Here is a 27,362-nt window from a genome sequence, read left to right as displayed (position 1 = left end):
GCCATGTTTCAGAAATTATAACAACATCTGCACCTGTAGATTTAACCCAAATTCTGACCATGTCCACCTTTGGTAGTAAACTGTGCACGTTAAGATGAACATGTTGGAAACCAGACAATGATTTAAAATCAGAGGGAGTCTGGGAGCGTTGCACCTCAGGACCAGGATTTGGTTGTACATTTCCAGACAAAAATAACACAATCAACATTCTCTGTTTCACATTAGATTTTGATTTAGAACTTTGATATGTTGAAGCCTGGCAGAGACCTCTTTGAGGTGAACAAGGGAGATAATGATACAATGCAAAAAAAACAAAAAACAAAAACAAAAGAGGCTCAGTGATCGCGAAAGGTACAGTGCAAAGCTAACTGTACTTAGCGAAAAGTTTACAGACCCATTTAAAATAGCTGACGATCTATGGGTTGACAGTCCTCAGAAATGGCCGCCAGTTCAGTATGACAACTACCTCATTATGTTATCTTAAAATCTTTAGCTATATTTATATAAAAACATACCTCCAATAAAGTGAATTGAGCTAATTCTATCGTGAGATTTTGGCTCCCAAGGTTTGGACGGATCATCCAGTCACATTCTCCTCATGGCTGTTATCCACTGCTTTCGGCGTTTTACATCCGCTGGAAACCTATGAAATTTGACATGTCTGTCCTTCTTTCTTCTATTTGTGCAGCCTACAGCGCTACACGTGTTAACCATACTGATTTAATACTATTTCAGGGCGAGATTTAGATTTAGTGTAGCTTGCTGTCAACTTCACGTCTTCTAACAGTGGAGGGCACCGGCTTTTCTTGCCCTCCAACTGGAAACTGGGTCAATGAGCACGTGGGCGTGATGTCACTTGTTAACGTGCGTATAGGAATAGCAAATAATGCTATCATCCACAACTTTTAACACTTAAGAGTAAACAGTACTGACCTCAGGGTGGAGAATGCAAGTAGTGCAGGATACAGGCTTAGGGTCGGTTAGCTCCAGGTGGACACAGCAGGCTCAGGACAGTTGGCTCAAGGAGGATGTAGCAGGCTTAGGCCGGTTGGCTCCAGGAGGATGTAGCAGGCTCAGGCCGGTTAGCTCCAGGTGGACACAGGAGGCTCAGGCCAGTTCACTCTAGGTGGACACAGGAGGCTCAGGCCAGTTGGCTCCAGGAGGATGTAGCAGGCTCAGGCCAGTTCACTTTAAGTGGACACAGGAGGCACAGGCCGGTTAGCTCCAGGTGTACACAAGAGGCTCAGTCCAGTTAGCTCTAGGTGGACACAGCAGTCTCAGGCCCAGGCCAGTTAGCTCTAGGAGGATGTAGCAGGCTCAGGCCGGTTAGCTCCAGGTGGACACAGCAGGGTCTGGGATGTTACCTCTAGGAGGATGCAGTCCTCAAATTCCAAGAACATCCACAATCCACAAATTTGTCAAACAGTCCACAAAAACATTGACTGACAAAAGGACATAAAGAAGCTATAAATTCTTTAAAAATCTTTTAAAAAATCTTTAAAAACAACAAAACAGCGACATTTAACAGACAAAAGACATGCTGCCATCTTGGATCCTAACTAGTAATCTTAGAAAAACATTGACATGTGACTGCACATTTATAGAAAATATTTTGTCTCTGTCTTAGCATGATGGCAGCAAGAAGATATGTAGCAGTGTGTATGTATCAGTAAATTCAGAGCAGCTGCCCCTATAATCACAGGGCTATTATAAAAGTCTAATGATTTCCCCAATGCAGAAAACGTCCATCAGTTATCCTCTTCAGGAATGTTTGGGAGTGGCAACAGATGGGCCATTGTTCCCTCTGCTATTAGGCTGTACAACTCTCTGGAGGGGCGGGGTGAGGGAGGGGGGCAGAGGAGAAGTGGACATTCGAGGATCGATCAAAGGAATAGAGGAGATGGAGCTTCCCTGGCTGTAATACATTAGCGTGGGCTTGTGATTTTATTATGATTGATGTTATTTTATTCTGCTTGGTTTTTATTGATTGATTTTTAGTAATAGAACTCTTAACTTTATTTATTTATAACATATGCAAGCTTTTGTATGGGGCATGAGCAACTGGTGTTCAAAATTTCCTTCGGGATTAATAAAGTACATCTTATCTTCTCTTATCTTATCTTATCTTATCTTATGATAAGTCTGGCCATTGACTTCAACCTCTGCTGACCTGACACATCCATCTTTCCCACTGGCCATGAGGCCCTGAGAGACTAGAAATCAACGATCATTACCACTGTCCCTTACTTCAGGTTGTCTACTGGTCGTTGCCACTTGCAGACTTGAAGTTTGGGTAGGTAGGCACGGATGAACTGGCTATGTTGCCATCGCCTTTTGGTGATGGTTGATGGTGTATTAGGGCTGCTCGATTATGGGAAAAATGAAAATCACAATTATTTTAATTGAAATTGATTATTTAACACAATTAGAGAAAGAGAGATTGGGAGGGGCAGTGTGATATTTGAAGCGTTGTCTGTGGTAATACAGTCTAGTTTCTTTTCACCCAGGTCCCAGTAGCTGTTGTTTGTCTCAGACCAGCAGCTATTCTGCCTGGTGTGATCTGGAAAAAATGAGTCTGGAGACATTTCGTTTTCACATTGAAATCCAGGTCAATGAAATGTAGTGTGAGATTTATACACGGCTCTATAATGTGGCTTGATCACAGGTCCATAGCAGTGGCGAAAAATTGGACTGCAGCCACGTCCTTCACAACACCCTCACCACAATAAAATGGAGACGAGATGGCAAGTGATACCATTTGTCCAAAGTGTTGATGAGTTTCTTAAATCCCCTGTTGCTCAATGTGTTAACTGAGCACTGATCTTTGGCGAGAATAAAAGTTCTTTTTTTTTATATCTTTTGTTATCTCTGTGTCGCTGGGAGCTGGTGGATTATTTAGTCGGGTCTCACAAAAATTGAAAATTTTTCTATTTTCTTGTGTCACGTCGCAAGTCCCTGTGTCATGGCTACATGAACGAGCGCAACATTTCACATGCATGAATGTCGCCTGTCGCTTGGCTGGAAGAGGGCAGCGACTTTCACCTCATCGCGCAAGTTCCATAGAAAATGATGGAGAAGGAGCCACGTCACCTCCCATGTGTCCAGCTCATAACTTGAGAGGTGTTTGCAACTCGCGTTGAATAAAATCAAAGCGGTTGGGGCTGTGGGAGGAGTCTGCAGCAGAGCGCTGCAATCCCAGGGGCGCTCGATTTGCAACTGAAAACAGCACAAGATTAAACTCAGAAGGAGCAAATAATCGGATCATTTCATTGTTGTGATAGCTGAAAACTCAGATCGTAATCGAGATTAAAATTCGATTAATAACCCAGCCCTATGGTGTATATGATACTTGTGGCAAGGATGCATTCCACCGTCCTATCAATAACATATTTGGAGTCACAGGGTCCTGGTCAGACACATCGTCAGATACATAACCTAATGCAGGGGTGCCCAGCTCTGGTCCTCAAGGGCCACAATCCTGCAGGTTTTTGATGTGTCCCTGCTCCAAAACCACCTGACTCAAATTATGCAAAACTTAATAGGCTGTTGGATCTATTTAATTTAAGTCAGGTTTGTTGAAGCAGGAAACATTGGAAAATCTGCAGGACAGCGACCCCTCGAGGACTGACTTTGGGCACCCCTGACCTAATGGCTTGGCATTGAGCATACCTTACACCTCCACCAGTAGTGTGGCCTCTTGGCCTCTGTTCCAATGACCACCTTATGGAACATATTTCCCTCTCCCATAATCTCCCAAAGTGTGGTGCTCCAGGAGGGTTGAACTTGAGGGTGATTTGGTAATTAGCCAAACCTTCACGTAGCTGAGGCTCCATGGCTGCAAAGGTCTTCTTCAGCTCTCCCTCAGCATCCCGCAAATTCAACCCTTGGTCTCACCAGATTTCAGATGGGTTCCCAGACGAGCAGGTCAGTGGCACTGATGGTTTACCACTTCATCTATGACAATCAATAAATGTTCTCTGGTGTTGCTTCATTGCTTGACTCCCACACAGAATCCAGTACTGCCTTCATAATTCAGCAAATACCCTCTCTGTACCAGGGTGAAGCAGTTTTGCATCGAATGCTGTAATCAGAAGGTGTCACATGCTGATTGTTGGCAAGGACGACAGGATGAATAACCTTCTCTCCCAGATGACTTATGAAACACCCTCCGACCATCATGAGACCCATACTTGTGTCCATTTCTGGGACCAGTATTCTAAGTCGGTTGTGAGGTGATACTGGTTTGCCTGACTTGAGAGCCTTCACTTCTGGGAAACTGTCGACTTGACAGTTTTGCAGGAGATGTAGCTCAGCATCTCTTAGCTTGTATGTTGGGACATGTTTATCAGAGGCTGCCTTGCCATTTAAGTTCAGACCACTCTGTTAACTGAGAGCCATCCAATAATTGAATGGATGGATTCTGCCGTGTTAATCCACAGAAGGTGTTCTTCTTAAGCTCATCTGTAGCCTGTGGCACATGAAAGCTTGGTAGACTCAACCATTGATGTGATGAACTGGAAAGGAATGATGGGTTAGGGTAGGGTTGTAACCAGCGGTTGGGGGTTTTGAGTTCAGCTAGGGTCAGACCTCTTGTGATGCCATCTGCCGGGTTGTTGAGAATCAGCATACTGCCATGCAGTGGGTTCTGCTAGCTCCTGGATCTCTGCAACTCTTGTACCAACAAAGACTTTAAACTGACAAGATTCAAATGTCAGCCAAAACAAAACTGTAGAGTCTGACCAGAGATTGATGGTCTTGAGGGGCAAGGTGAGCTCTTTCTGCAAGAGGGAAGCTAGCTGAGCACCTGGTAATGCGGCACAAAGCTTGAGCTGTGGCATTGGCAGCTGGCGCTTGGGTGCATCTAATGAGCGAGCCACCTCAAAGGTCACATGAACATGGTCTGTACTTTCCACCAGCAAAATATCTACTGCACCATAAGCTTGTTTGGAGTGTGCTCTGGCTAGAGAGCAAATGAACCAGGCAGAGTTTGTGAATCCATTTGATTTATTAATTACTGGATTAAGCTTGTGCAACTGCAACAATCATGGCAACAGCAAACCATATTTATCAAGCAGAACTGCAAAAAATTGCAGTTCACCCCTCAACCGCTAGGGGCTGGCTCCAAAACAGAGTCAATCCCCATAGACTCCCATGTTAAAAAGCTCAACTTCACAGCAGAAATAAACATGTTTAAAGCCTGGTACAAAAAACATTTTAGGATTAATAGGTCAAGTTTACCTTCATGACAAATGTGAGGGGGGTGAATTTTTTTCTAAGTCATCCGTTTGGATGTTATTTAATCTTGAAATTTGGCATAATTAGGGGGGTGTGTCCTTTTGATTGACAGGTATCCAATATCCACAGCAAGAAGGGAGAGTGTAGCACAACCATAGTTTTTCACCGGCTAACAGCGCGTCTTAGCTTCAGCTGCCTACCTCTGTTAGCTGGTTGGCTACCGTTAGCTCCAAGTTAGTTAGTATCTTTTATATAGTCTATGGTATTTATATAGATACACGGATGTAGGTATGGTTAAGAAACGACAAGGAAATAAATATAGTGATATAACCATATTAACAATCTTTTTTTTTTTTTTTTTTAACTTGTCCTGTCCAGCATCATAGCAGCAGAATGATAATCTGGTTGCTGTATCGTGCTGAACAAATTTGCTCTGCCAAGAGGAGGCCTATGGGTAAGGCTCCTCTTGATAATGTGATTAATTAATTTATTTATTTACTTTGAATCACAGAGACTATATAATCTTGCTGGACCTGACCAGAGGGGACAGAAAAAGATGGAAAATAGCAAAAAGAGCAAAAGGGAAAGAAGAAAGGAGACAAAAAGATCACAGACAGAAGGCAACGACCCTTTTTTTTTTTTTTTTTTTTTTTTTTTAACCTGTCTTGTCCAGCATCGTTGCAAACAGAATGATTGTCTGGCTGCTGTCTGGTGCTGGGCAATTTTACTCTATCAAGCAGGGATTTATACTACATGTATAAAGTCCCTCTTGATGACATGAAAAACTTTATTAAATCAGACTCTTAATGCTGGACTCGACCGGAGGGGACAGAGAGAGAGAGAGAGAAAAGAAAGTAGAGAGAAGAGGGAGGGGAGAGAGAGGGACAGAAAGGGTGTGGGGAGTGCGGGTGGGGACTTAAAACATTATACAGAAAACCATGTAATCCATACTACTTGCAACATATATAGCTAAGATCATCCTGGCCAGTAGGTCATTACACAACTAGTTGATAATAGTAACAATAATAATAATCACAATAATAGTAATAATAATAATAGTAGTAGTAATAATAATAAGAGTAGGAGTAATAATAATAATAATAAAAAAAAGAAAAAAAAATATGATAATAGATATAAGTGAAACTGCTGTATTCAAGAACACGCGCAGAGAAACCTGTGTGGATATGCTGGAGAACTCGGCCACACGGCGATGCAAAGACTGTGTGGAGACGTTCAGGAAGGAGTGACCATGCAGAGTGATCATGCAGATGCCACCTCACTTGAACAGAGGCCAGAGTCAGGCCAGCGGTCCCGAGACCCAGGCCACCAGCCCCCCCGTAGGCTACAGATCCCGACCGGTCCACAGAGACGACCACTCGCCCGCCCAGGAAGGCAGCAGCAGGAGACCCCAGCAGGAGCCGCCCCGCGGACCCAGGGCACCGGCCCCGGCGGGCCGAGGCCAGCAGTCCCCGACCCCCCCGGGCACCGGCCGCCCGGGACAGACGGGGCAGAGGGCCCGGGCCCAGGAGCGCAGGGACACCCCCCACCCCCACAGGCCAAGGGCCAGCACGCCACCCGGGGGGACCCGGCCCGCCCAGACGGCCACCGCCAGAGGCCAGCCCCACACCCCAGCGCCCAGCCGCACACCCCGAGAACCAGTCCTGCCCCCCCCCCCCAGACCAACACACACAAACACACACACTCTCCTTCCACTCCTCCATTCATCCTCCCACACATACACCATCCAACCCTCACATACTCTGTCCTCCCACACACACACACCATCCTTCCACCATCCATCCTTCCACACACACACCATCCTTCCACCATCCATCCTCCCACACACTCACCATCCTTCCACCATACACTCTCCCACACCTACCCCATCCTCCCACACACACATCATCCCTCCACCACTCATCCTCCCACACATACACCATCCTCCACCTTCACACCTCCCACACACACACACACACACCATCCTTCCACTACCCATCCTCCCACACATACATCATTCTCCTACACATACACCGTCCTCCCTCTCCTACACCAAACATCCACCTTCACGTACCCCATCCTCCCACACACACACACACCACCCCTCCATCACCCACTCTCCCAAACATACACCACTCCCCCAAACACACACCATCCTCCCTCCCATACACCATCCATCCTCCTGCACACACACCATTCTTCCACCATCCATCCTCCCACACACTCCCCATCCCTGCACCATACATTCTCCCACACATACCCCATCCTCCCCCACATACATCATCCCTCCACCATTCATCCTCCCACACCCACACCACCCCCCCTTCCACACACCACACATCCACCTCCACACACCCCACCCTCCCACACACACACACCATCCCTCCACCACCCATCCCCCCACACACACACCACTCTCCCCCCCACACACACACACACACAAATAAACACCATCCCCCCACCACCATCCTCCCGCCACCCCACGCCGCGGGGGGACAGCCCCAGCCAGGAGGCGAGGAGACACGAACCAGGCCCCCACCCCCCCCACCCCGCCCCAGTCCCCCCACTCCCCACCCCCAAAACAGCACCTTCCCCCCAGGGCCAGCAGCCAAACCCCCCGGGGCAGCCCGCCCACGCCCCGGGCCAACGCGACAGGCCACCCGGCCCGCCCCGCCCCCGGGCCATCCATGGAGACAGGGGCGCTTGAAGACCCCATCCCCCCTCCCTCCCCCACTAGTGAGGGAATATATTATGTGCTGTTTGCAATTAAAAAAAGAGGGTTAAAATTGGGGGGCAGTAACTGCATTGAGGAGGGGGTGGGGCCACCTGAGCAGTCCCACCCACCTGACCTTGCATGTTCCACCCCCCAAAACGTGTTTGTATGTTGCAAATGTTATTTGTGCTCAGTGACTAAGTGGAATTAAAAGCTGGGAGGCATGCTGCCGCTCGGCGAAGCAACGGGGCCACTATGATGACCCCCCTGCCCCGCCCAGCGCAACAAGCACACCCCCCACGGCCCTACCTGTGTATGTAGTGAAGAGTGGGGAGGGGAGGGGTCAGGAGATGTAGGTCCAGAGGGGGGTAAGCCTCCCCCCTGGAAGACGACCCGCCAGTGGCTTAGGGCGCCCCCGTCCCCCGCCGGCCCCGAAGGGCGTCACAGGCCCAGAGCAGGCACCCCAACCCAGGCACGCCACGAACCCCCCCAGGGGCCAGCCCCCAGCCCAAGGGGCCACTTTCCTCTTTCTGAGTGGGAGGGGGGCGAGGCGAAGGAAGGGAACCCCAGGCCCCTGCCCCCAACACCCAGCCAGGGCGCCCCCCAGAGGACATGTCCTAACCCCCTGCAAACGCACACACACTCTCACACACCTCTATACACCAACACCTCAATACGTGCACATACCTCCACACACACACGTCACGCACATACCTATAAACACACACACCGGTGCCCACATACACACACACTCTCATACCCCTCCATACACATACACCACTACACACACACTCACATACATACCTGCATATACACACAAGCACCTCCATACATACTCACGCCTCCACCCACTCCTTCACTCCTCCACACACACCTCGACCTCCACGTGCACACACTCATATATACATACCTTCACACACACCCACATCCCACATAGACCTCCACACACACACCCGCACACTACTCACACACACACATACACGCACACACCCAGACCTTCATACACACCCACACACACATACAGCACACACGTCCCTCTACACCCACCCACACACCAGCATACCCACAGACACACACACACACACACCCACACACAAACACACACCCACCCAGGTTCCGGGGCTGCGACCAAGCACCAGGGCACGGACCAACCCCCGGCATGGCACATCAGGACGGGCCCAGCCCCCCCCCAGCTGCGGCAGACCCCCCCACCCCCAGGAGCGGGGGGAGACCCGACGCCCCAGAGCCCGGGGCCCCCACCCGGCCCACCCCGGGCCCGACCGGCCACCCGGCCAGGGGCCGACGGACACCGACCCAGGCACCCCGGCAGCCACCCCCCACCGCCACGAGGCAGCCCCACCCCCGGGGCCCACCCAATGCCACCCGCCCAGACCGGAACCCCCAGCCGACCCAGCAGCGGAGCAGCCTAGATCCCCACCCAGGAGACAACCGGAGACCTGAAGCCACCAGGGACCCCCCACCCACATCCGCCCCCATCCCAGCGAAGCCGCAATCCTCCACCTACATTAAGTGATGTAGCCAGTCACAGGGGACCAGAGGGAATGAAAGTCATCTGACTGGTTCCTGGAGGAGACAGACATTGTCTCAATGCTGATGTGATCTAACAGGAGATTTCTAAACTGCTGGATAGACAAATTATTCTTATCTTTCCAGTTCACAAGAATAGTTTTCTTTGCGATGCATAAGACTGCGAGGACCAAGTTTATGGAGTGTATTCCTATGTTAGTGTCACCCAGGTCGCCCAGTAGGCAAAGTGTGGGGTTTGTAGGAAAACTAGTTTTAAACCATTTTGAGAGATCTTCACACACCTTAATCCAGAACCTTTGGACAGGTGTGCAGGACCACAGCGCATGGATGTAGCTATCAGAGGTGTTCTCAGAGCAGTGTGGGCAGATATCTGATGGTGAAAGGCCCATCCTGAACATCCTGTGTCCTGTATAATGAGTTCTATGGAGAATTTTGAATTGTATTAGTTGTATATTTGAATTCTGAGTCATTTTAAACGTGTTTAAACATATTTGTGACCATCTTTTCTGATCAAAGTTATTAGATAAATCATCTTCCCATTTTGAAGTTGGGAGAGATATCCTGTCTTCTAGCTTTGCAAGTAATCTATATATTTTTGATAATAATTTTGGAGTATTATGATTCAGGAATTCTGCTATTCTGATAGGAAGCTGCAAGTCTAACTGTACAGGGGTATACTTCTTACATATAATTGATTTTAGTTGGTGGTACTCTAAGAATTTATTGCTGTTGATTCCATACTGTGAGACAATTGTGTTGAAAGATACAAAGTTTCCATTTTCTATTATCTGTCCTAACTGTTGTATTCCTTTAGTCTTCCATTGAGTGAAGTTTATCATCTTTTTGTTCTGCAGGATGTCAGGGTTGTTCCAGATGGGTGTAAGTCTACATGGAAAGAGGGAAGATCTGGTTATCTTACAGAATTCCCACCAAGCCATTAAGGAAAAACGGATGTTAAGACTTTTAAAGCACTTATATGGTTTAATGGTTGAGCTGATGAACGGCAGGTCAGAGATGACTAAGTCCTCACACAAAGCCTGCTCCACATCTAGCCACGGCTCATCCAGATAACTGGGTTTGAGCCACTTGGAGATGTACTGCAGCCTGTTAGCTATAAAGTAGTTATTAAAGTTTGGTAGGTCCAGTCCTCCTCTATCTTTAGTCTGCTGTAAGGTTTTAAGACTGATACGTGACGGCTTGTTTTTCCAAAGAAACTTGGATATGAAAGAGTCCAGAGATTTAAACCAACTGGTGGAGGGTTTAGTGGGTATCATTGAAAATAAATAATTAACTTTAGGTAGAATCATCATCTTAAGGGTGGCAACTCTCCCCATTAGTGAGATGGGTAAGCGCCTCCACCGTAAGAGATCATCTTCTATTGTTTTTAGTAGCTGAACATAGTTTAATTTTGTTAAATCTGATAATCTGGGGGAAATATTTATACCTAAATATCTAATGTTTCCTGTCTGTATTTTGATATTAGGGATGTTTTGTAGGTCACAGTTGATGGACATGGCTGTAGTCTTAGACCAGTTAATAGAATAATCAGATATTGATGAGAACTTATTAATAACTGTGATTGTCTCAGAGAGTGATGTTTGTGAGTTCTGAAGGAAGAGTAATACATCATCTGCATAAAGACTTATTTTATGTTCTATATTTTTGCCCTGGATTCCTTTAATTTCTGTATTTTGTCTAATAGGCAACGACCCTTCAATACACACCATCACCAGACAACAAACTGTTACACCTGTACATGAACACACCAGAAAATTTCCTACAACTTTTACAAAAGAAGAAACACACACACAGAAAAAATCACAGAACCAAATCAAAAAGACATAACAGCGACCAGATACTAACTCACAGAAAAAATTATCGCTTAGTATTAAAACCCACTGGACAACTCAGTGACTGTGTCAGCATGCAGAGCATGAGAAACAAGGAGTGATCAGTGATGAAGAGTGGTGAGTGAGATCATGCAAATGCGACCACGCCTCCACGGAGGCCAGAGACAGACCAGGGCCAGAGGCCCCGGCCCTCAGCAGCAGACCCGGAGCACCAACCCAAGCCACCCCACCACGAAGACGACTCCAGCCCCACCCGAAGGGGGCGGAGGAGAGCCCCAGCAAGAGCCCCCCACGGTCCTGGGGCACAGGTCCCAGTGGGCCAAGATCAGCAGCCGCCGGCCACCCAGGGCAGCCCAAGCGAAGGGCCCCAGGAGCCCAGAGGCGGCCGCCCCACTCCCCAAAGGCAGAGGGCCCGCAACATGCCTAGGAGGACCAGGCTCCCCCAGACAGCCACCCGGCGTAGGCCAGCACACACCCCGATGTTCCAGCCGCACACCCCGGGAACCAGGGTGCTATCAGCCCCCTCCCCCCCCACTCCCCACCTACTTCAATCTGCACCCTATATAACCCCACACTCACACCCTCCCCCGCGCCGCACCCACAAGCACTCACCACCACACAGTCACGCCTCACACAACCCACCCACCATGCCCCATGGGGGACACCCCAGGGGGACCAGAGGACAGCGAGCCCCAAGCACCCCCCCTTGACCCAACACCCACAGAGCCAGCAGCCCACCAGCGCAACTACCCCCTCCCCCTCTGCCCACCCCCAGCCACACACAGGGGGAACAGGGGTGTGAGAGGTCCCCAATACCCTCTCCCTCCCCACTCCTGACTGTTTATGTACTGTGTGTTGTGTGCAATTAAAATTGAGGGGCAGTGACCGCAATGAGCCGGGAGCTGGGCCACCTAAGTGGCCCTGCCCGACATGCACCGCATGCCATGCCCCCCAGCTGTTGTTTGTGTGTTGTGTTTCTTGTTTTGGTGTCTTGGTGTAATTGAAACTGAGAGGCGAGTCGCCACAGGGTGCATCCGAGGAGACCACTGAATGGCCCCCTCCGCTCCACCCCACATGGCTCCACGCCTCCCAACTCCCTACATGTGTGTGTGTGTGTGTGTGTGAGACAGAGAGAGTGGGAAGTAAGAGGGGTCCGGGGATGTAGCAAACTTCCCTCTGGATGTTGAGCCTCTAGTGGCATTAGGCACCCCCTAAAATTATTTTTACTGAAAACAATCCTAATTATTTAGCCTTTAATCGGATGAGAAGGTTGACAGTTTTACTTTTTCATATAAGCAGTTTTTATTGAAATTCTCAGTCAGAATAAACAGTAGGAGCACAACAGTAAACAGATTAAATTTTCAATAAAAGAAAATACAGAATATGCACAAATGATAAAATAAGAACACTTAAGTTGTGGTGTAATATCTTCAAGTAATGTAGTGAAAGAATTTTAGATCTTTGCATGGCAATTTCAACACTGAAAAAATATAACATGTAATTGTGCTAAAAACACTGCAAACTATGAGCAAATTTGTCAACAAGAGGCACAATGAGAGCAGATCCAGACGTCTTCTTTATCTGCTGCAGGCTGTAGACCTCCATGATGACCCAGAGCGTCAGTGGAGAGTCAGTCAGGTGCTGGGAGTGCAGGACCTGTAGACACACACTGGCAGACAGACAACAACCGTTTTAAACAGTGTTCAACCGTTTGCTTTATTTAGCTTTATTTATAAGGACGTCTACATTATTACAGTTTCTGGTTTACAAGCTGATGCCAGACTGACATGTTAGCTTGAGTAATTATGTTGTAGGAAAAAGGGGTGGGATTGTTAAATCATTTAAAACTTTTTCTGAGTTATGTAATATAAATATGAAGTTGTTTCTTTTGCAGCATTGTAATGCATATTAATCATTTATGCTCAGAGTTTCAATAAGTAAAAAAAATCAGACAAATCAAGTAAAGTAACCCTAACCAGCATCATAACTTCACTTAACAGCAGGTGAGCTTACCTTTGCAGTGACAGCTGTGTTGTGCAGTCCTGTGGTGGAAATGTGAACAGATCCCACATACTGAAATGTCCATGAGCTTCCAGAGATTTGTACTTTCTCAACTGTTCATACTTGTAAGCACTGATACCATAAACGAGGTAGCCTATGTCCAGCGATGAAGTTGGGGGTAGTAATGTAGCATCGTAGCTCCATTTCTTAGCTGTATATCGTCATAAGGATCTACGGTATTTATTGTTGACAATTTGGCCAAATACCGATCCTGTGCCTCCTTGATAAGTTTGTCCCTGTACGGTATCCTCTCATTATTCTTCTTTTTATCCATATAGGATGAAAGTAAAAGGTTTTAAAACATACTACTAACTGAAATACTGCTCTTCGTGTTGCTTGTTTATATCTGAGATGCAATCAATATGGCGCAGAGCGTGTCGGCTAGTTAAGTCACAGACAGAGTTCATATGCTCACTTCTACGCACACACACGCTCCACACTCAAGTACACCACTACAGATACACCTCCCCGTTATTCACTGCCTGGGCTGTCCTTCCCACCTCCCTCCACTCCCGGGCAGCGGGTTGATTGGACGCGCTCAGAGAATGCAGCTGCGTCTGCACTTGCTGCGATGGGAGACCCCTCTCCTCCCCCGCCACGTGTTTCTGATGTTGTGATTGTCTGAGTTATGTTCTTTATGTACTGAGGAGTGTTTTTTGTATCTCAATAATGGGCCCTTAGGCCCAGTGTGGAGATGCCTTTTTTTTATCCTCTCCAGCTACATCTTACTCCCCTAATGTTACCTTTCACCTATATCTAAGACAAGGAGCGCTGTAGAAATGGCTGCTCCGTCAGTCTGCCTGTTCCTGTTTGTGTTATATGTTGTTTTGTCTAGTCTTGGATGGGTTGTACTGAAAACATGAATTTCCCTGCAAGGGATTAATAAAGTATTTCTGATTCTGATTTCTGACATGTCTGACAAAGACCAATTGGCAGCTTAGTGAAAGCACTGAACACAATAATCAAAACAGTATCATTTAACCCACTCTGACAGGCACAGTGAAAAAAGAACAACCATTTCAACATAAAACATTGTGCGTAACCAATAACTGTGGCTCAAGCATTGTTACAATATAATGTTACCTGCTCCATGTGGAATGACAATGCACAATCACAAAATGGCTGGATAAGGACCACAAAGGACCAGTACCTTTAGATGTCCTTAGTAATGCCTGTCTTAAGCTAACAACAGCACTGCCCTCTAGAGGGAATTCAGAACACCTGAAGTCACACTTTATTTCACAAACTGGTGAGATAAAGATAAAGAGCTTTCCTTATAGATGCTGCTTGTGTTCTTCTTTGGTTGGTCTAACCTATCTCACCCCATTTCACACTTTATTGATCACATGTCACATGTATTGTTTTGAATATTTCCATGACATCATCACAAAGCTTGTGTAACTTTATAGATGAGTAGCTCTAGGCCCCCATGTATAAAAGTCTAGCTCCATTACTGCTCCTAACCATTGTTGTCCATCAACTTTCCCCAGTCCAGATTTTAAAATAAGTTAACCCTAAACTTTCTCATAATAAATCTTGTTGTTTTCTCTCAGTAAAATACTTCCTCTCCTCAGAGCACATCATGATGACTTATACTTCTGTACAAGAACTTTGGTTTCCACGAGAAGAAAAACTGAGATTCTTCTTTACTCACTAGAAAACAAACAGTATTACAGTGAAACATGCCCTCTTTTGTGTTTTGAAGAAGTAAATAAAAGTTTTTTTTTGACAATGACGAGGTTTAACTTAGAAGATTAGATGAACCAGAATACTTATCACAAAAACATGTCACGTTAAACTAATATCATAATTGTTCATTTTAGAGGATGTTTGTTTATGTGTGGGCAGACTGTCAGATAGATGTTGCCATGGTGATTGACAGCAGCAGCAACATCGGGCAGCGAAGGTTCAACCTTCAGAAGAACTTCGTAGCCAAACTGGCAGCTGCGTTGAGAATTGGACCAACAGGACCTCATATAGGACTGATACAGGCCAGGTGAGACACACTCAAGTTTCCACCTCTTTACTGCAGACTTTTCTGGTTTTCCTATAACTGAGTCAATCTGGCTTTACAGGTAGTGGATAAATTAAATTTTTATTTTATTATTATTACTATTGTTTAAATGAAGTAATTTACATTAACAAACAGAAATCTATCAGATAACTATGACTTAAATCGGCGTAATACAGTTCCTTTAATCCCAATAATGTGTAGCAGAAAGCCTTTGTAGCAGAATGTAGGGATCAGTGCTGTTGAATGCAGCACTGAGATCTAACAAGTACAGTCAGGAGTCCTTTTTTTTACTTAAAAATGGTGGTCTGGATGCAGTTTTCATAATCTTGCTGGACCTGACCAGAGGGGATAGAAAAAAGGAGAATAATGAACAGAAGTAAAAAGGAAAGTAGAAAAAAAAGAGACAAAGATACAACAGACAGAAGGCAGCAAACTTTCAATCCAATCTAACACCAGACAACCAACTGCTACACCTGTACAGTTTCCTACGGCTTTTACAAGAAATCAATGTAGCCAGCGTGAAAGACCCAAGAGCCTGGAAGTGCCAGCTGGATCCCAGCGGGGCAACCACCTCTCTCTGCTTGCCTTCGGTGGCGACCAGGAAACAGGGGTTGAGAGGATCCCATTGATCTCAACTCCCCCGCTCATGACTGTTTGTGAAGTATCTGTTCTTTGCAATTAAAACTGGGGCAGTAACCACACTGTGTTGGGAGCAAGGCCACAAGAGCAGCCCCGCCCATCCTGCACTTCATGGCATGTCCCCCAGAAGTTGTGTGTTGTGTTTCTTGTGTTTTGATGTCTACGTGTAATTAAAACTGACAGGCGAGTCGCCACAGGGTGCGGCCAGCGAGGCCACTTAGATGGTCCCCTCCACTCCACCCAGTGTGACGTGCACATCAGGTATGTGCACGTCACACTGATATGATGTGGGTAAGCGCCTCCACTGTGAGAGATCATCCTCTGTTGTTTTTAGTAGCTGGACATAATTTAGCTTTGTTAGTTCTGATTGTCTGGGAGAAATGTTTATGCCTAAATATCTAATGTTTCCAGACTGTATCGTAGTCTTGGGTGTGTTTTGTAGGTCACAGTTAATGGGCATAACAATAGTCTTAGACCAGTTAATAGAATAGTCAGATATTTATGATCATTTGTGAATAAGTGTGATTGTCTGGGGGAGAGATGTCGGTGAGTTCTGGAGGAAAAGACTTAAATTATGTTTTATATTTTTGGTTCCTTTAATTTCTTTATTTTGTCTTATGGCAGCTGCTAAAGGTAAAAAAAATAACAAAAAGTAAGGGAAAAGCAGGCAGCCCTGCCTGGTGCCTTTGCTCAAAGAGAAAAAAAAATTAAAAGAACACATCCGTGTTGAGAGCATTGTAGTGGAGACAGGCCACTACAATTTACAGTTAACTAAATGATCTTTTAAGGCAGTTTCATGCGTTGACATGATATAGTGAGAATACAGAAATAATAAAGCCCATACCAACAAGTCAGTAGAGCCACGGAGTGATGTTCGGGTCGAGGTACAGCTGTCCATTAATAAATAACTCATCCACCGTGATGACAGCATGAGAGCCTTCGGCAATGAATTTTCTCCTGATGGAAACAGGACCCTTCGCCGATCCAAGATCTCTCTCGGATGTTGGTAGTTTACTCCACAGTTCATCCTCTTCAGTTTGTGGCCCTGGTTCTTCACCTGCCGCTTCTGTTTGAAGCTGACAAACTTGGCTACAATGGGTCTTGGTCTGCTGGCCCCAGGTTTCTTCCCACCCAGACGATGGACTCTGTGAAAAGAGATGTTTTTCACTGTTTCCTCCGGGAGCTTTATGTGAGTTTGGATGAAGTTTTTCACCGTGGTCTCAGGGTCCTCCTCCGTCTGCTCTGGAATCCCTGCAAATACCAGATTCTCTCTCATGCTCCGCGCCTGCAGATCGATCACCGTTTCTTTTATCTTCCTATTTTCCGAGGTCAACCCCTCGGTGAGGGATTTTACTGACTGAGGCTGGCGTTCTCTGCATCCAGGGTTTCCACCTGATTCTGGCTGAATTCCAGTCATTTGCATAATGCCTGGAACTCTTTGTGAAGAATCTCCACCAGACTCAAACTTGCATCAAAACTACTTAGTTTCTTATCTATAAAGATAAGACCTCTCTATAATAGAAAAAAAACATTTGTTGAGTCATTTCCAGGTGATGAAATAGCTCCAGGTGAATCTTTGTTTTGCTGTCTTTTGACCTTAGATAAGGTAGAGGGGGCCGATATTTGGTTTGGCTTCCCCATTACGATTCTGTTGTAGCACCGATCTATAAAATCTTTCAGGCTGGCCAGATCCTCCGCGGTGTGTTCCAGAGTGTACCTCAAAAGACACTTATATATCTGCTCTTATATTTATGTATTTTACTAATTTTCTATGTATTCACGGGCATTGTCAGTGTTGCTCTGTCAAGTGAAGTTGAACATGGATGTGGATAGGGGTGTGCTGGTGTTAAACCAAAATCTGAGACCTATCAGAATCTGTGACCACAGGGGGGGCGATAGCATGCGTTTCTCTGCATGTACGTCTTAAAAGACAAGGGAAGTCTTAAAAACTTGTATTTAAGTCTGAGTTCATTATAATATAGGTACACATTCTGATGGCTATCAGAAATTGTGACCTACACCCCCCCCCCCTTATAGTCTGGACTCATCTAACATAATACCTGATATTGTGGACAGCTGTGAGAGAATCAGAGGGGCTTCATAACAAAAGCAGGACAAGCCCAAATAAGCAGCTACACTCAGAAAAAACAAGCCCAAAAACCTGCAACTGATGATATTTGCAAGAAACTTAACAGAAAAACCAGCCCAAAGTCGCTGATAACAGGCGGATTTAGCAACTCTACTGCCTTTCTGCGGTGCAGTCATCTTTATCCCTGCTTTGTTTCATTTAGCGGTCAGTTTATTGCTGCAACAAGAGCCTCACACACTGATTGGCCGAGTGCACCACATGGGGTGGTTTGCGTCACGCGCGATTGGTCTGCGTGTTTCCCGACCACTACCGTAAAGACTGCAAAAGTTGCAGTTAAAATAAAAGCACCCCGTCAGATTTGATATTTTAACTCTGGGTCCATATGGGACAGGTTCTGGGTCCGGACCGTGGTCCGCTTGTTAGTGACCTCTGGTGTAGAGGATGGGACTGAGGACACACCCCTGTGGTGTGCCAGTGCTAGATGCTGGATGAAGTCCTGTTCCTGATCCTGACAGACCGAGGCCTGCCAGTCAGAAAGATTGGAGCTAGTCACAGAGTTGGGGTGTAGTCCCAGGGAAAACAGTTTGTGGGGGATGATCGTGTTGAATACCGACCTGTAGTCACTAAAGAGCTTCCTGATGTAGGAGTTGTTATTCTCCAGGTGTGAGAGGGAGATGTGCAGGGCTGCAGCAATAGCATCTGAGGTGGACCTGTTGGACCGGTAGGCATACTGCAGGGGTCCAGTGTGTCTGGTAGGCAGCTCTGAATGTGGGTCAGCACCACTCTCTCGAAGCACTTCATAATGATTGGAGTGAGTGCTTCTGGTCTGTCAGACGGCTGGGGGGACTCTTTTTGGGGAGGGGGACAATGATAGTTGTCTTACAGCAAGATGGAACAGTTCTCTGGTTGAGGGAGAGGTTGAATATGGAAGTGATAATGTCAGTCAGGGATGTTGTCTTGCCCTGCCACTTTGCGGGGCTTTATCCTCCTCAGAGCCTTGTTTACCTGGTGCTGGTGAGACAACTGGTGAAGGGAAGGGGGTGTTGCTGTTCAGGTGTCTGAGAGTCTCCTCTCTATGTTGGGGGTGACGGTCTCAAAGCGAGTGTAAAGGCAGACTGTCTGTGGTGCTGATGGTACTGGAGCTGCTCCCGAAGATCACTGATAACCTTCACCAGGTCTGTCTTCAAACAATTATTTCTGCTCAAATGGGCACATAGTTGAGTTGAAACTATTTTCTGAAGAATTTTAGACATAATGGGGAGGATGGATATAGATCTACCATTAGCTAACACTTGTGGATCGAGTCGTTTTTTAAGTAAAGATTTGATTACAGCAATCTTTAAAGATTGAGGTACATATCCTATCAATAGAGATATATTGATGAGATCCAGTACAGATCTGTTAACTAAGGGAAAAACTTCCTTAAACAATATGGTTGGGATGGGGTCTAAAATACAAGTTGAAGGTTTAGATGAAGCAATTATTTTGGTTAACTAAGAGAACTGTACAGGACAGAAACTGTCCAACAAGAAATCAGGTTCTACAGACGTCTCTAAAGCTGCTGTGGATGAGACATCATCAATGGTAGGAAGGATATCACAGATTTTCTTTCCAGTAGAAACAATTTTGTTTATGAAGAAACTCATGAAGTCATCCCAGCTGAGAGTTAAAGGAATACATGGCTCAACGGCACTATGGCTCTTTGTTAGCCTGGCTACAGGGCTGAAGAGAAACCTGGGCTGTTCTTCTCTATCAATGATGAATATTAATCTGTTCTGGCCTTATGCAGGGCTTTCTGGTATATTTTCAAACTTTCTTTCCAGACTAAGACTCTCCTAGACCGTGACTCCCACAGAGCACTTGAACCCTATGTCAGTAATGCTGACAAGACTGAACATCATTATATACAGACATGGACAAAATTGCTGGTACCCTTCGGTTAATGAAAGAAAAATTCACAATGGTCACAGAAATAACTTGAATCTAACAAAAGTAATAATAAATAAAAATTCTATGAAATTTAACCAATGAAAGTCAGACATTGCTTTTCACCCATGCTTCAACAGAATTATTTAAAAAAATAAATTCATGAAACAGGCCTGGACAAAAATGATGGTACCCCTAGAAAAGATTGAAAATAATGTGACCAAAGGAACATGTTAACCCAAGGTGTGTCCACTAATAAGCATCACAGGTGTGTACAATCTTGTAATCAGTCAGTGGGCCTATATAAGGGGCTACAGGTAGTCACTGTGCTGTTCCGTGACAGTGTGTGTATCACACTCAACATGGACCAGAGGAAGCAAAGGAAGGAGTTGTCTCCGGAGATTAGAAAGAAAATTATAGACAAGCATGTTAAAGGTAAAGGCTATAAGAACATTTCCAAGCAGCTTCATGTTCCTGAGACTACAGTTGCACATATTATTCAGAAATTTAAGATCCTTGGGACTGTAGCCAACCTCCCTGGACGTAGCCTCAGGAGGAAAATTGATGACAAATTAAAGAGACGGATAATAAGAATGGTAACAAAAGAGCCCAGAAAAACTTCTAAAGAGATTAAAGGTGAACTTCAAGCTAAAGGAACATCAGTGTCAGATCGCATCATCTGTTGTTGTTTGAGCCAAAGTGAACTTAATGGGAGACGACCAAGGAGGACACCATTGTTGAAAACAAATCATAAAAAATGCCAGATTGGAGTTTGCCAAACTACATGTTGACAAGCCACAAAGCTTCTGGGAGAATGTCCTATGGACAGATGAGACAAAAATGGAACTTTTTGCCAAGGCACATCAGCTCTGTGTTTACAGATGGAAAAATGAAGTATATCAAAAAAAGAACACAGTCCCTACTGTGAAACATGGAGGAGGCTCTGTTATGTTCTGGGGCTGCTTTGCTGCATCTGGCACAGGGTGTCTGGAGTCTGTGCCGGTACAATAAAATCTCAAGACTATCAAGGGATTCTAGAGAGAAATGTGCTGGCCAGTGTCAGAAAGTTTGGTCTCCGTTGCAGGTCATAGGTCTTGCAACAGGACAATGACCCAAAACACAGCTAAAACACCCAAGAATGGCTAAGAGGAAAACACTGGACTATTCTAAGGTGGTCTTCTTTAAGCTGTGACCTAAATCCTATTGAGCATCTTTGGAAGGAGCTGAAACATGCAGTTTGGAAAAGGCTCCCTTCAAACCTGCGACAACTGGAGCAGTTTGCTTATGAGGAGTGGGCCAAAATACCTGCTGAGAGGTGCAGAAGTCTCATTGACAGTTACAGGCATCGTTTGATTGCAGTGGTTGCCTCAAAAGGTTGTGCAACAAAATATTAAGTTAAAGGTACCATCATTTTTGTCCAGGCCTGTTTCATGAGTTTATTTTTTAAAATATTTCTGTTAAAGCGTGGTTAAAAAGCAATGTCTGACTTTCATTGGTTAAATTTAATGGAATTTTTATTTATTATTACTTTCGTCAGACCGAAGTTATTTTTGTGAACATTGTGAATTTTTCTTTCATTTATTAAAGGGTACCAACAATTTTATCCACATCTGTATGTAGGTCTGTCCATTGATCTGTAGTTCTGAACCTTCCTTCTGTTCTTCCCTCCCTTCATATTTCCTCACCCCATCTGGTGAAAACAGTGGTCGCTTGTCCTGAGTTCAGTCCTGCAGAAGGTTTTTCTTCCCACCGTCAACCTGTGCTTGTTCAAGGGGAATATCAGTTTTTCTCTGAGTGAAATGCTGAACTGAAACAAAACAGAAATGAATGAGGTTTTTATGTGTGTGTATATGCAGCAACACCCCCAGGACCGAGTTCCTGTTGGCCAACTATACCCAGCCTAAAGAGATGCTGTTTGCCATCAGAGAGCTGAGCTACCTGGGAGGAGATACCAATACAGGTAACTAATATATACTGACAGTCATCAGCTGACAGGTCTGCTGGTTTGGACATAGCATAGATTCACAGTCCACTTCATCAGGTCCACCTTCTAGTACCTGGTTCGACTCCAGTTCCTCCAGAACTGCCCTAATTCCTGGTGAGACAAGGTGTTGGAAACATTCCTCAGAGGTTTTCTCCATATCGACATGACAGCATCACACAGCTGCTGCAGGTTTGTCGGCTGCATCCATGATGAGAATCTCCCGTTCCACCACATCCCAAAGCTGCTCTACTGGACTGAGATCTGGTGGCTGTGGAGGCCGTTGGAGTCCAGTGAACTCATCGTCATGTTCTAGAAAGCAGGTGGAGATGATCTGAGCTTTGTGACATGGTGCATTATCCTGCTGGAAGTAACACACAAGTATTATTTTCCCATTGATGCTGAAACATTGATGCTGAGAGAGGATCTGGCTTTCGCTGGAGTCCTCTCCCAGAGTGGGACGTGGACCGGCACCACTCATGAACATTTAAAGGTTTAGACACAGGAACAGCCCGTTCTCATTAGAGGTCACTAGAGCCATTGTGGACCAATGCTGAATTTGGGGTAATACACATTGAAAACAATGTTGTTGGACCTCTGATACCCATATGAAACTGATGAAAAATGTATAATATGGGACCTTTAATAGAATAAGCTTGTAAACATTCTGAAAAATAAAGAATTAAAGGTGACACTTAGACCAGTGTTTCTCAATCCAGGTACTCAGTACCCACTGCCCTGCATGTCTTGTTCCTGCTCCAACACACCTGATTCAGATTAAAGAACTTCCTCATAACGTTCTTTGCAACCTGTTAGTGGGCCATTCACTTCAGGTGTGTTAAAATAGGGTAACCTGTAAAATATGCAGGGCAGTGAGGACCAGGATTAAGAAACACTGATTTACATTATTGTTAATCACATTTACATTAATGGTAAAGTCAATTATGATGCCTTTATATTAACTCAGGTTTAATTTAGATAAAAATCCAATAATTGAAACAAAGTTGACTTAAAGTCCAGGTGGATGACATACAACAAACGGGGGATTGTGTGGGGTTTCCACTTTTCATTTTGTCATCTCTTCTAATCAGCCAGTTAATATTCATAACAAAGTTGCCAAATCACCTTGAAATAAATATGTGTTAGTTTGAGACCATAAAGACATTTAGTCACTGATTTATTAGTTAGAAATAAAACAGACATCTAAAGAAAGAAATTAAAGTCAACCAAAGATAAAGTGATGCTACATTAAAATGTTTGTTTCCCTGTTCAGGTAAAGCCATCATGCACACAGCAGAGACCTTCTTCACCCAGGCCAATGGGGTGAGGCGTGGTCACCCTCGGGTAATGATGGTAGTGATTGACGGCTGGCCATCTGATGACGTGGAGCAGGCCGCCATGTTGGCCAGAGAGTCTGGCATCAACGTCTTTGTGGTGTCTGTGGCCAAACCAGCAGCTGAGGAGCTTGGCGTGGTGCCAGACAAAGACTTCATGAAAAAGGTCCTAACTTGATTTCCATTTCCATCATCTGCCCCAGGGCACGTAGTTTACCAACACCAACTATGAATGAGGAGTGAATGAATAATTGACACAATGAAAAGCAGTTTGAATACCTTGAAAAGTGCTGCATAAATCTAATATATTATCAGTGTTGGGGTAGTTACTCGAAAAAAAGTAACTAGTTACTCGTTACTTCTGTAAATTGTGATGAAATTACTTTATTCATTACTGCATTTAAAAAGTAACGCCACTACTTATTACTTTACTGTTTCTTAATTCAGCGTGTCGACATGGACAAAATTCATAGCCGAATCATCGCTGCCTGTCTGCATGTATATTGTAAACAAAATAGCTTTAAAACCACAAGAACAACATCCTTGCCTGTGGGAGGAAATGGCCACACTTGTCTCATCATCATTTTATCTCGTATTTTTCTAAACCTGGGCTTCAATAGTCGACAAGGGGAGCATGTCTCCTACAATGAACCCTGCAACTAGCTGGTTAATTTCTGTCTTACCGACTGCTGCGCTCCAAGAAATGTTGAAAAAAAGGCGGGTCGGCTGTTTGTTTAGGCGGGTCGGTTGCTTGTTTAGGTGGGTCGGCTGCTGAAGGACTCCTTCCACTGACCAGCGAGCAGGATCTTTCTCCACAAGTTTGGACTGAAACTGGACTGAACTGAAAATAATGCGAATATCGCCACTGACCAAAAGCCTATGTCTCCGTCTACAGCTGCATTTTTCTTTATTTTAGTTTGGCGCACAATCAGCTACGTCGATCTCTATGGCAACGTGCCCAGGCAAGCACACACACAGGCAGCAGCATGCCATACCACTTAAAACAGATCAGGGGTCTCATTTATAAAACTGTGCGTAGGATTCTTACTAAAAGTGTACTTACGCCCAAAACCGGAAGTTGGCGTACGCCATAAAATATTCTGATTTATAAAACCGTGCGTACGCACAGGTGCAAGCAATTTCCCCTTTATAAATCACACTCGTCCTTGAAGTTTGCGCAGGTGAATTTGGCTCATGTTCCGCCCACTACACACCCACTTTCCACCATAAATGGTCAATGCAAAGTACCTCAGCGTGTATTAAAATGAGCCAGCTGATCCATGTTGTGATCCATGAACAACGGCAACCGCAGGGAAGCGAACCAAAAAATGCAACTTCACAGAGGCAGGAATCGATGCATTAGTGAGTGAGGTGGAGAGTCGAAAAATTATTTTGTTTGGTAGCCACAGTAGTGGAGTGACAAATAAGAGTAAGTGTCGTGAGTGGCAACACATAGTTACCTCAGTTAACTCTGTGAGCGGGACAGAGCGGACCATGGCGAGATCAAAAAGAAACCATCAATGAACTGAAGGAAATCAGAACAACACAGCATAATTTGTGTGACATTATGTTCGACATTTCAAACACATTAAAAGAGCTTGTGAAAAAGTGAACCTTATTGTCTGCTTAATCGCTGCATGACCTCCTCACGGAGCCGTGCCCCGTGTTGGAACTCCCTGTGTCTGGGAGGGGGCTGTGGGTGAGGGTCGGCATTCCGAGGAGGGGGGAGGCCAGGAGGTAGTTGGATGCCGTGCCTCAGTGCCAGGTTGTGCAGCACGCCACACGCCCTCACGATCCTGCGCACCTTTTGGGGATGGTACAATAATCTACCCCCTGATGCATCCAGACACCGCCACCGGCATTTTAAAAGGCCGATGGCGCGCTCTACAGTTGAGCGCGCACGGGAGTGAGCGGTATTGAACAGGGTCTCCTCTGCTCTCTGGGGGTTTGGGAAGGGGGTCAGGAGCCAGCGCCGGAGGGGGTAGCCACTGTCCCCTGCATTTCAATGAAACAGTGCATCAGTGGTCTGCATCTGGCTAAGCTGGTTGTCAATATAAAGTTATTGTCTTACCAAGAAGCCAGCCATCACGTACAGCGCCTGCCTGCAGTCTCTTCTCTACACTGCTTTGCGCTAGGATGTAAGAGTCATGTGTAGAGCCAGGCCATCGTGCAACTACATTTGTCAACATCATGTTGGATTGACATATGACTTGAACATTGATAGTATGCACATGCTTCCTATTGACATACATGAATTCATCGACATATGGGGCCCTTATAGCAATATGAGTGCAGTCAATTGCGCCGATTACATTAGGAAAACCGGACATTGCTGCAAATTGCCTTTTAATGTCGGCCTGTTCTCCTGCAATATAGAGAAATTGGATGTGGAAGAGTGTAGCAGGACGCATAGACAGCGGAGACGGGTTATGAACTCTTGCCGGGTTGAAGTCATGCACGCTGACCACTGAGCCGAAATCACATCTGCGGTCATACAGCCAGAGCGCAAAATTAATTGGAGACATGGTGACAGGACCCCACGCTGCCACAAGAGGACTCTGGATGCAGTGTGTTGTTAATTCCCCACCTCTCCATCTGTGTCGCCAATTCCCCCAGCCTCCAAAACCAGCGTACGCATGGGTCAGAGCTGCCGTGAAAGACCGCACATTTTCACGTCAAGTTTGTTTTTTATAAATCACAACCTTTGCGTGAAAAGAGGCGTACGCCAGTTTCAGGCCCCATTTTGTGCGTACGCAACGGTTATAAATGAGACCCCAGGACTTTACACATAGGCAAACATGGCTTGAGTAACGCAGAAAAACACGTTACTGTAGTCCAGTAAAGTAATTTCATTACCAATATTTTAAGTGTAACGCACTACTTTACTTTGTTACCCAAAAAAGTAATATTGTTACTATAACACATTACTCCCAACACTGTCTATTATTATAAATTGATGAAAATGTTCTGCAGGATCAGGATTAAACTGGGTTAACATCAGAATATTTCTGTCATGTAAACACACAGCAATGGAGGGTTTGAGTCCCAGCATGATGGAGCTGCAGCTGGTCACAGGTTCAGATCAGATTTACTTGTAGGTCCTTAAGAAAATGCTACAGTACAGTTAAGGTGGAGCTACTGGCATCTAACGATAAAATCCATTGATTAGCAGACAGAAAAAAGTCACTGCCCACCACAAAAGCAAATGCAAAACAAACAGCGTTGCTGTTCAGTTCATGGTTCAGTTGGATGCTGGAAAGATGATAGGAAATGAATGCTTTAAAATGACAGTAAGGTCTCGTCGTACGATGCGGCATGTAGCATACCTACCTACCTACAAACAACCAAAAGCCAAGCAGAACAAAAACAATCTGCTGATTGGCCCCCATTGTTGTTTGTAGTGTCACATTTGCTGTCGTTGCACTAGTATGACACCACACTAGGCATTTGGTGTAAACCCTGAATGCCCAGTGGCGGTCCGACTTGCAGTGGGAATGCTCACATGAATTGGTTGGACCATTTTAAAACTTCCGAACCGTACCGGCCCAGACCAAACCAGCCCGAACCGAACCGCTCAGTGAGGTCAACAAACAGGTAGGTAGGAAACAGGAAATGTATAAAGCAGGGGTGTCAAACTCATATACACAGCGGGACAAAATGAAAAAATTAGAACAAGTTGAGGGCCAGACTTGTTCAGTGTTGGTTCAGTTATTGCCTATAAAACAACATTAGTCATTAAATAAATTTTACAAAGTCTGTTCAAATCTGTATTTATTTCTCATGGCTCTATATGCATTTTTTACAGAGTAATATAATTTCCTCATTTGAAAAATGAAATGTCCCGCCACAGTATGAAATGAGATGATTTTACTGCCATCATAAACTGGTTCATTTTCAACTAACCCCAACCCTTTTTCTCACTTACAAACTTAAAAACTTTTAAAAACTCAAGTTAAAGAGTTACTCCTTCTAGCA

General features: G+C 45.4%; 1 protein-coding gene across 1 annotated transcript in view; it reads left to right on the top strand.

Moving 5' to 3' along the window:
* Nucleotides 1-27,362, top strand: part of coch (coagulation factor C homolog, cochlin (Limulus polyphemus)) — a 70,330-nt gene that overhangs the window by 25,382 nt on the left and 17,586 nt on the right. Inside the window, exons 8-10 of the mRNA XM_041971338.1 lie at nt 15,253-15,400; nt 21,929-22,032; nt 23,327-23,553. Coding sequence (XP_041827272.1) covers nt 15,253-15,400; nt 21,929-22,032; nt 23,327-23,553 — 479 coding nt within the window. The remainder of the gene's footprint in view (nt 1-15,252; nt 15,401-21,928; nt 22,033-23,326; nt 23,554-27,362) is intronic.

The sequence above is a fragment of the Melanotaenia boesemani genome, chromosome 20, assembly GCF_017639745.1.
Source record: "Melanotaenia boesemani isolate fMelBoe1 chromosome 20, fMelBoe1.pri, whole genome shotgun sequence".
In the NCBI taxonomy this organism is placed as follows: domain Eukaryota; kingdom Metazoa; phylum Chordata; class Actinopteri; order Atheriniformes; family Melanotaeniidae; genus Melanotaenia; species Melanotaenia boesemani.
This window is presented reverse-complemented; position numbering and strand designations above follow the sequence as displayed.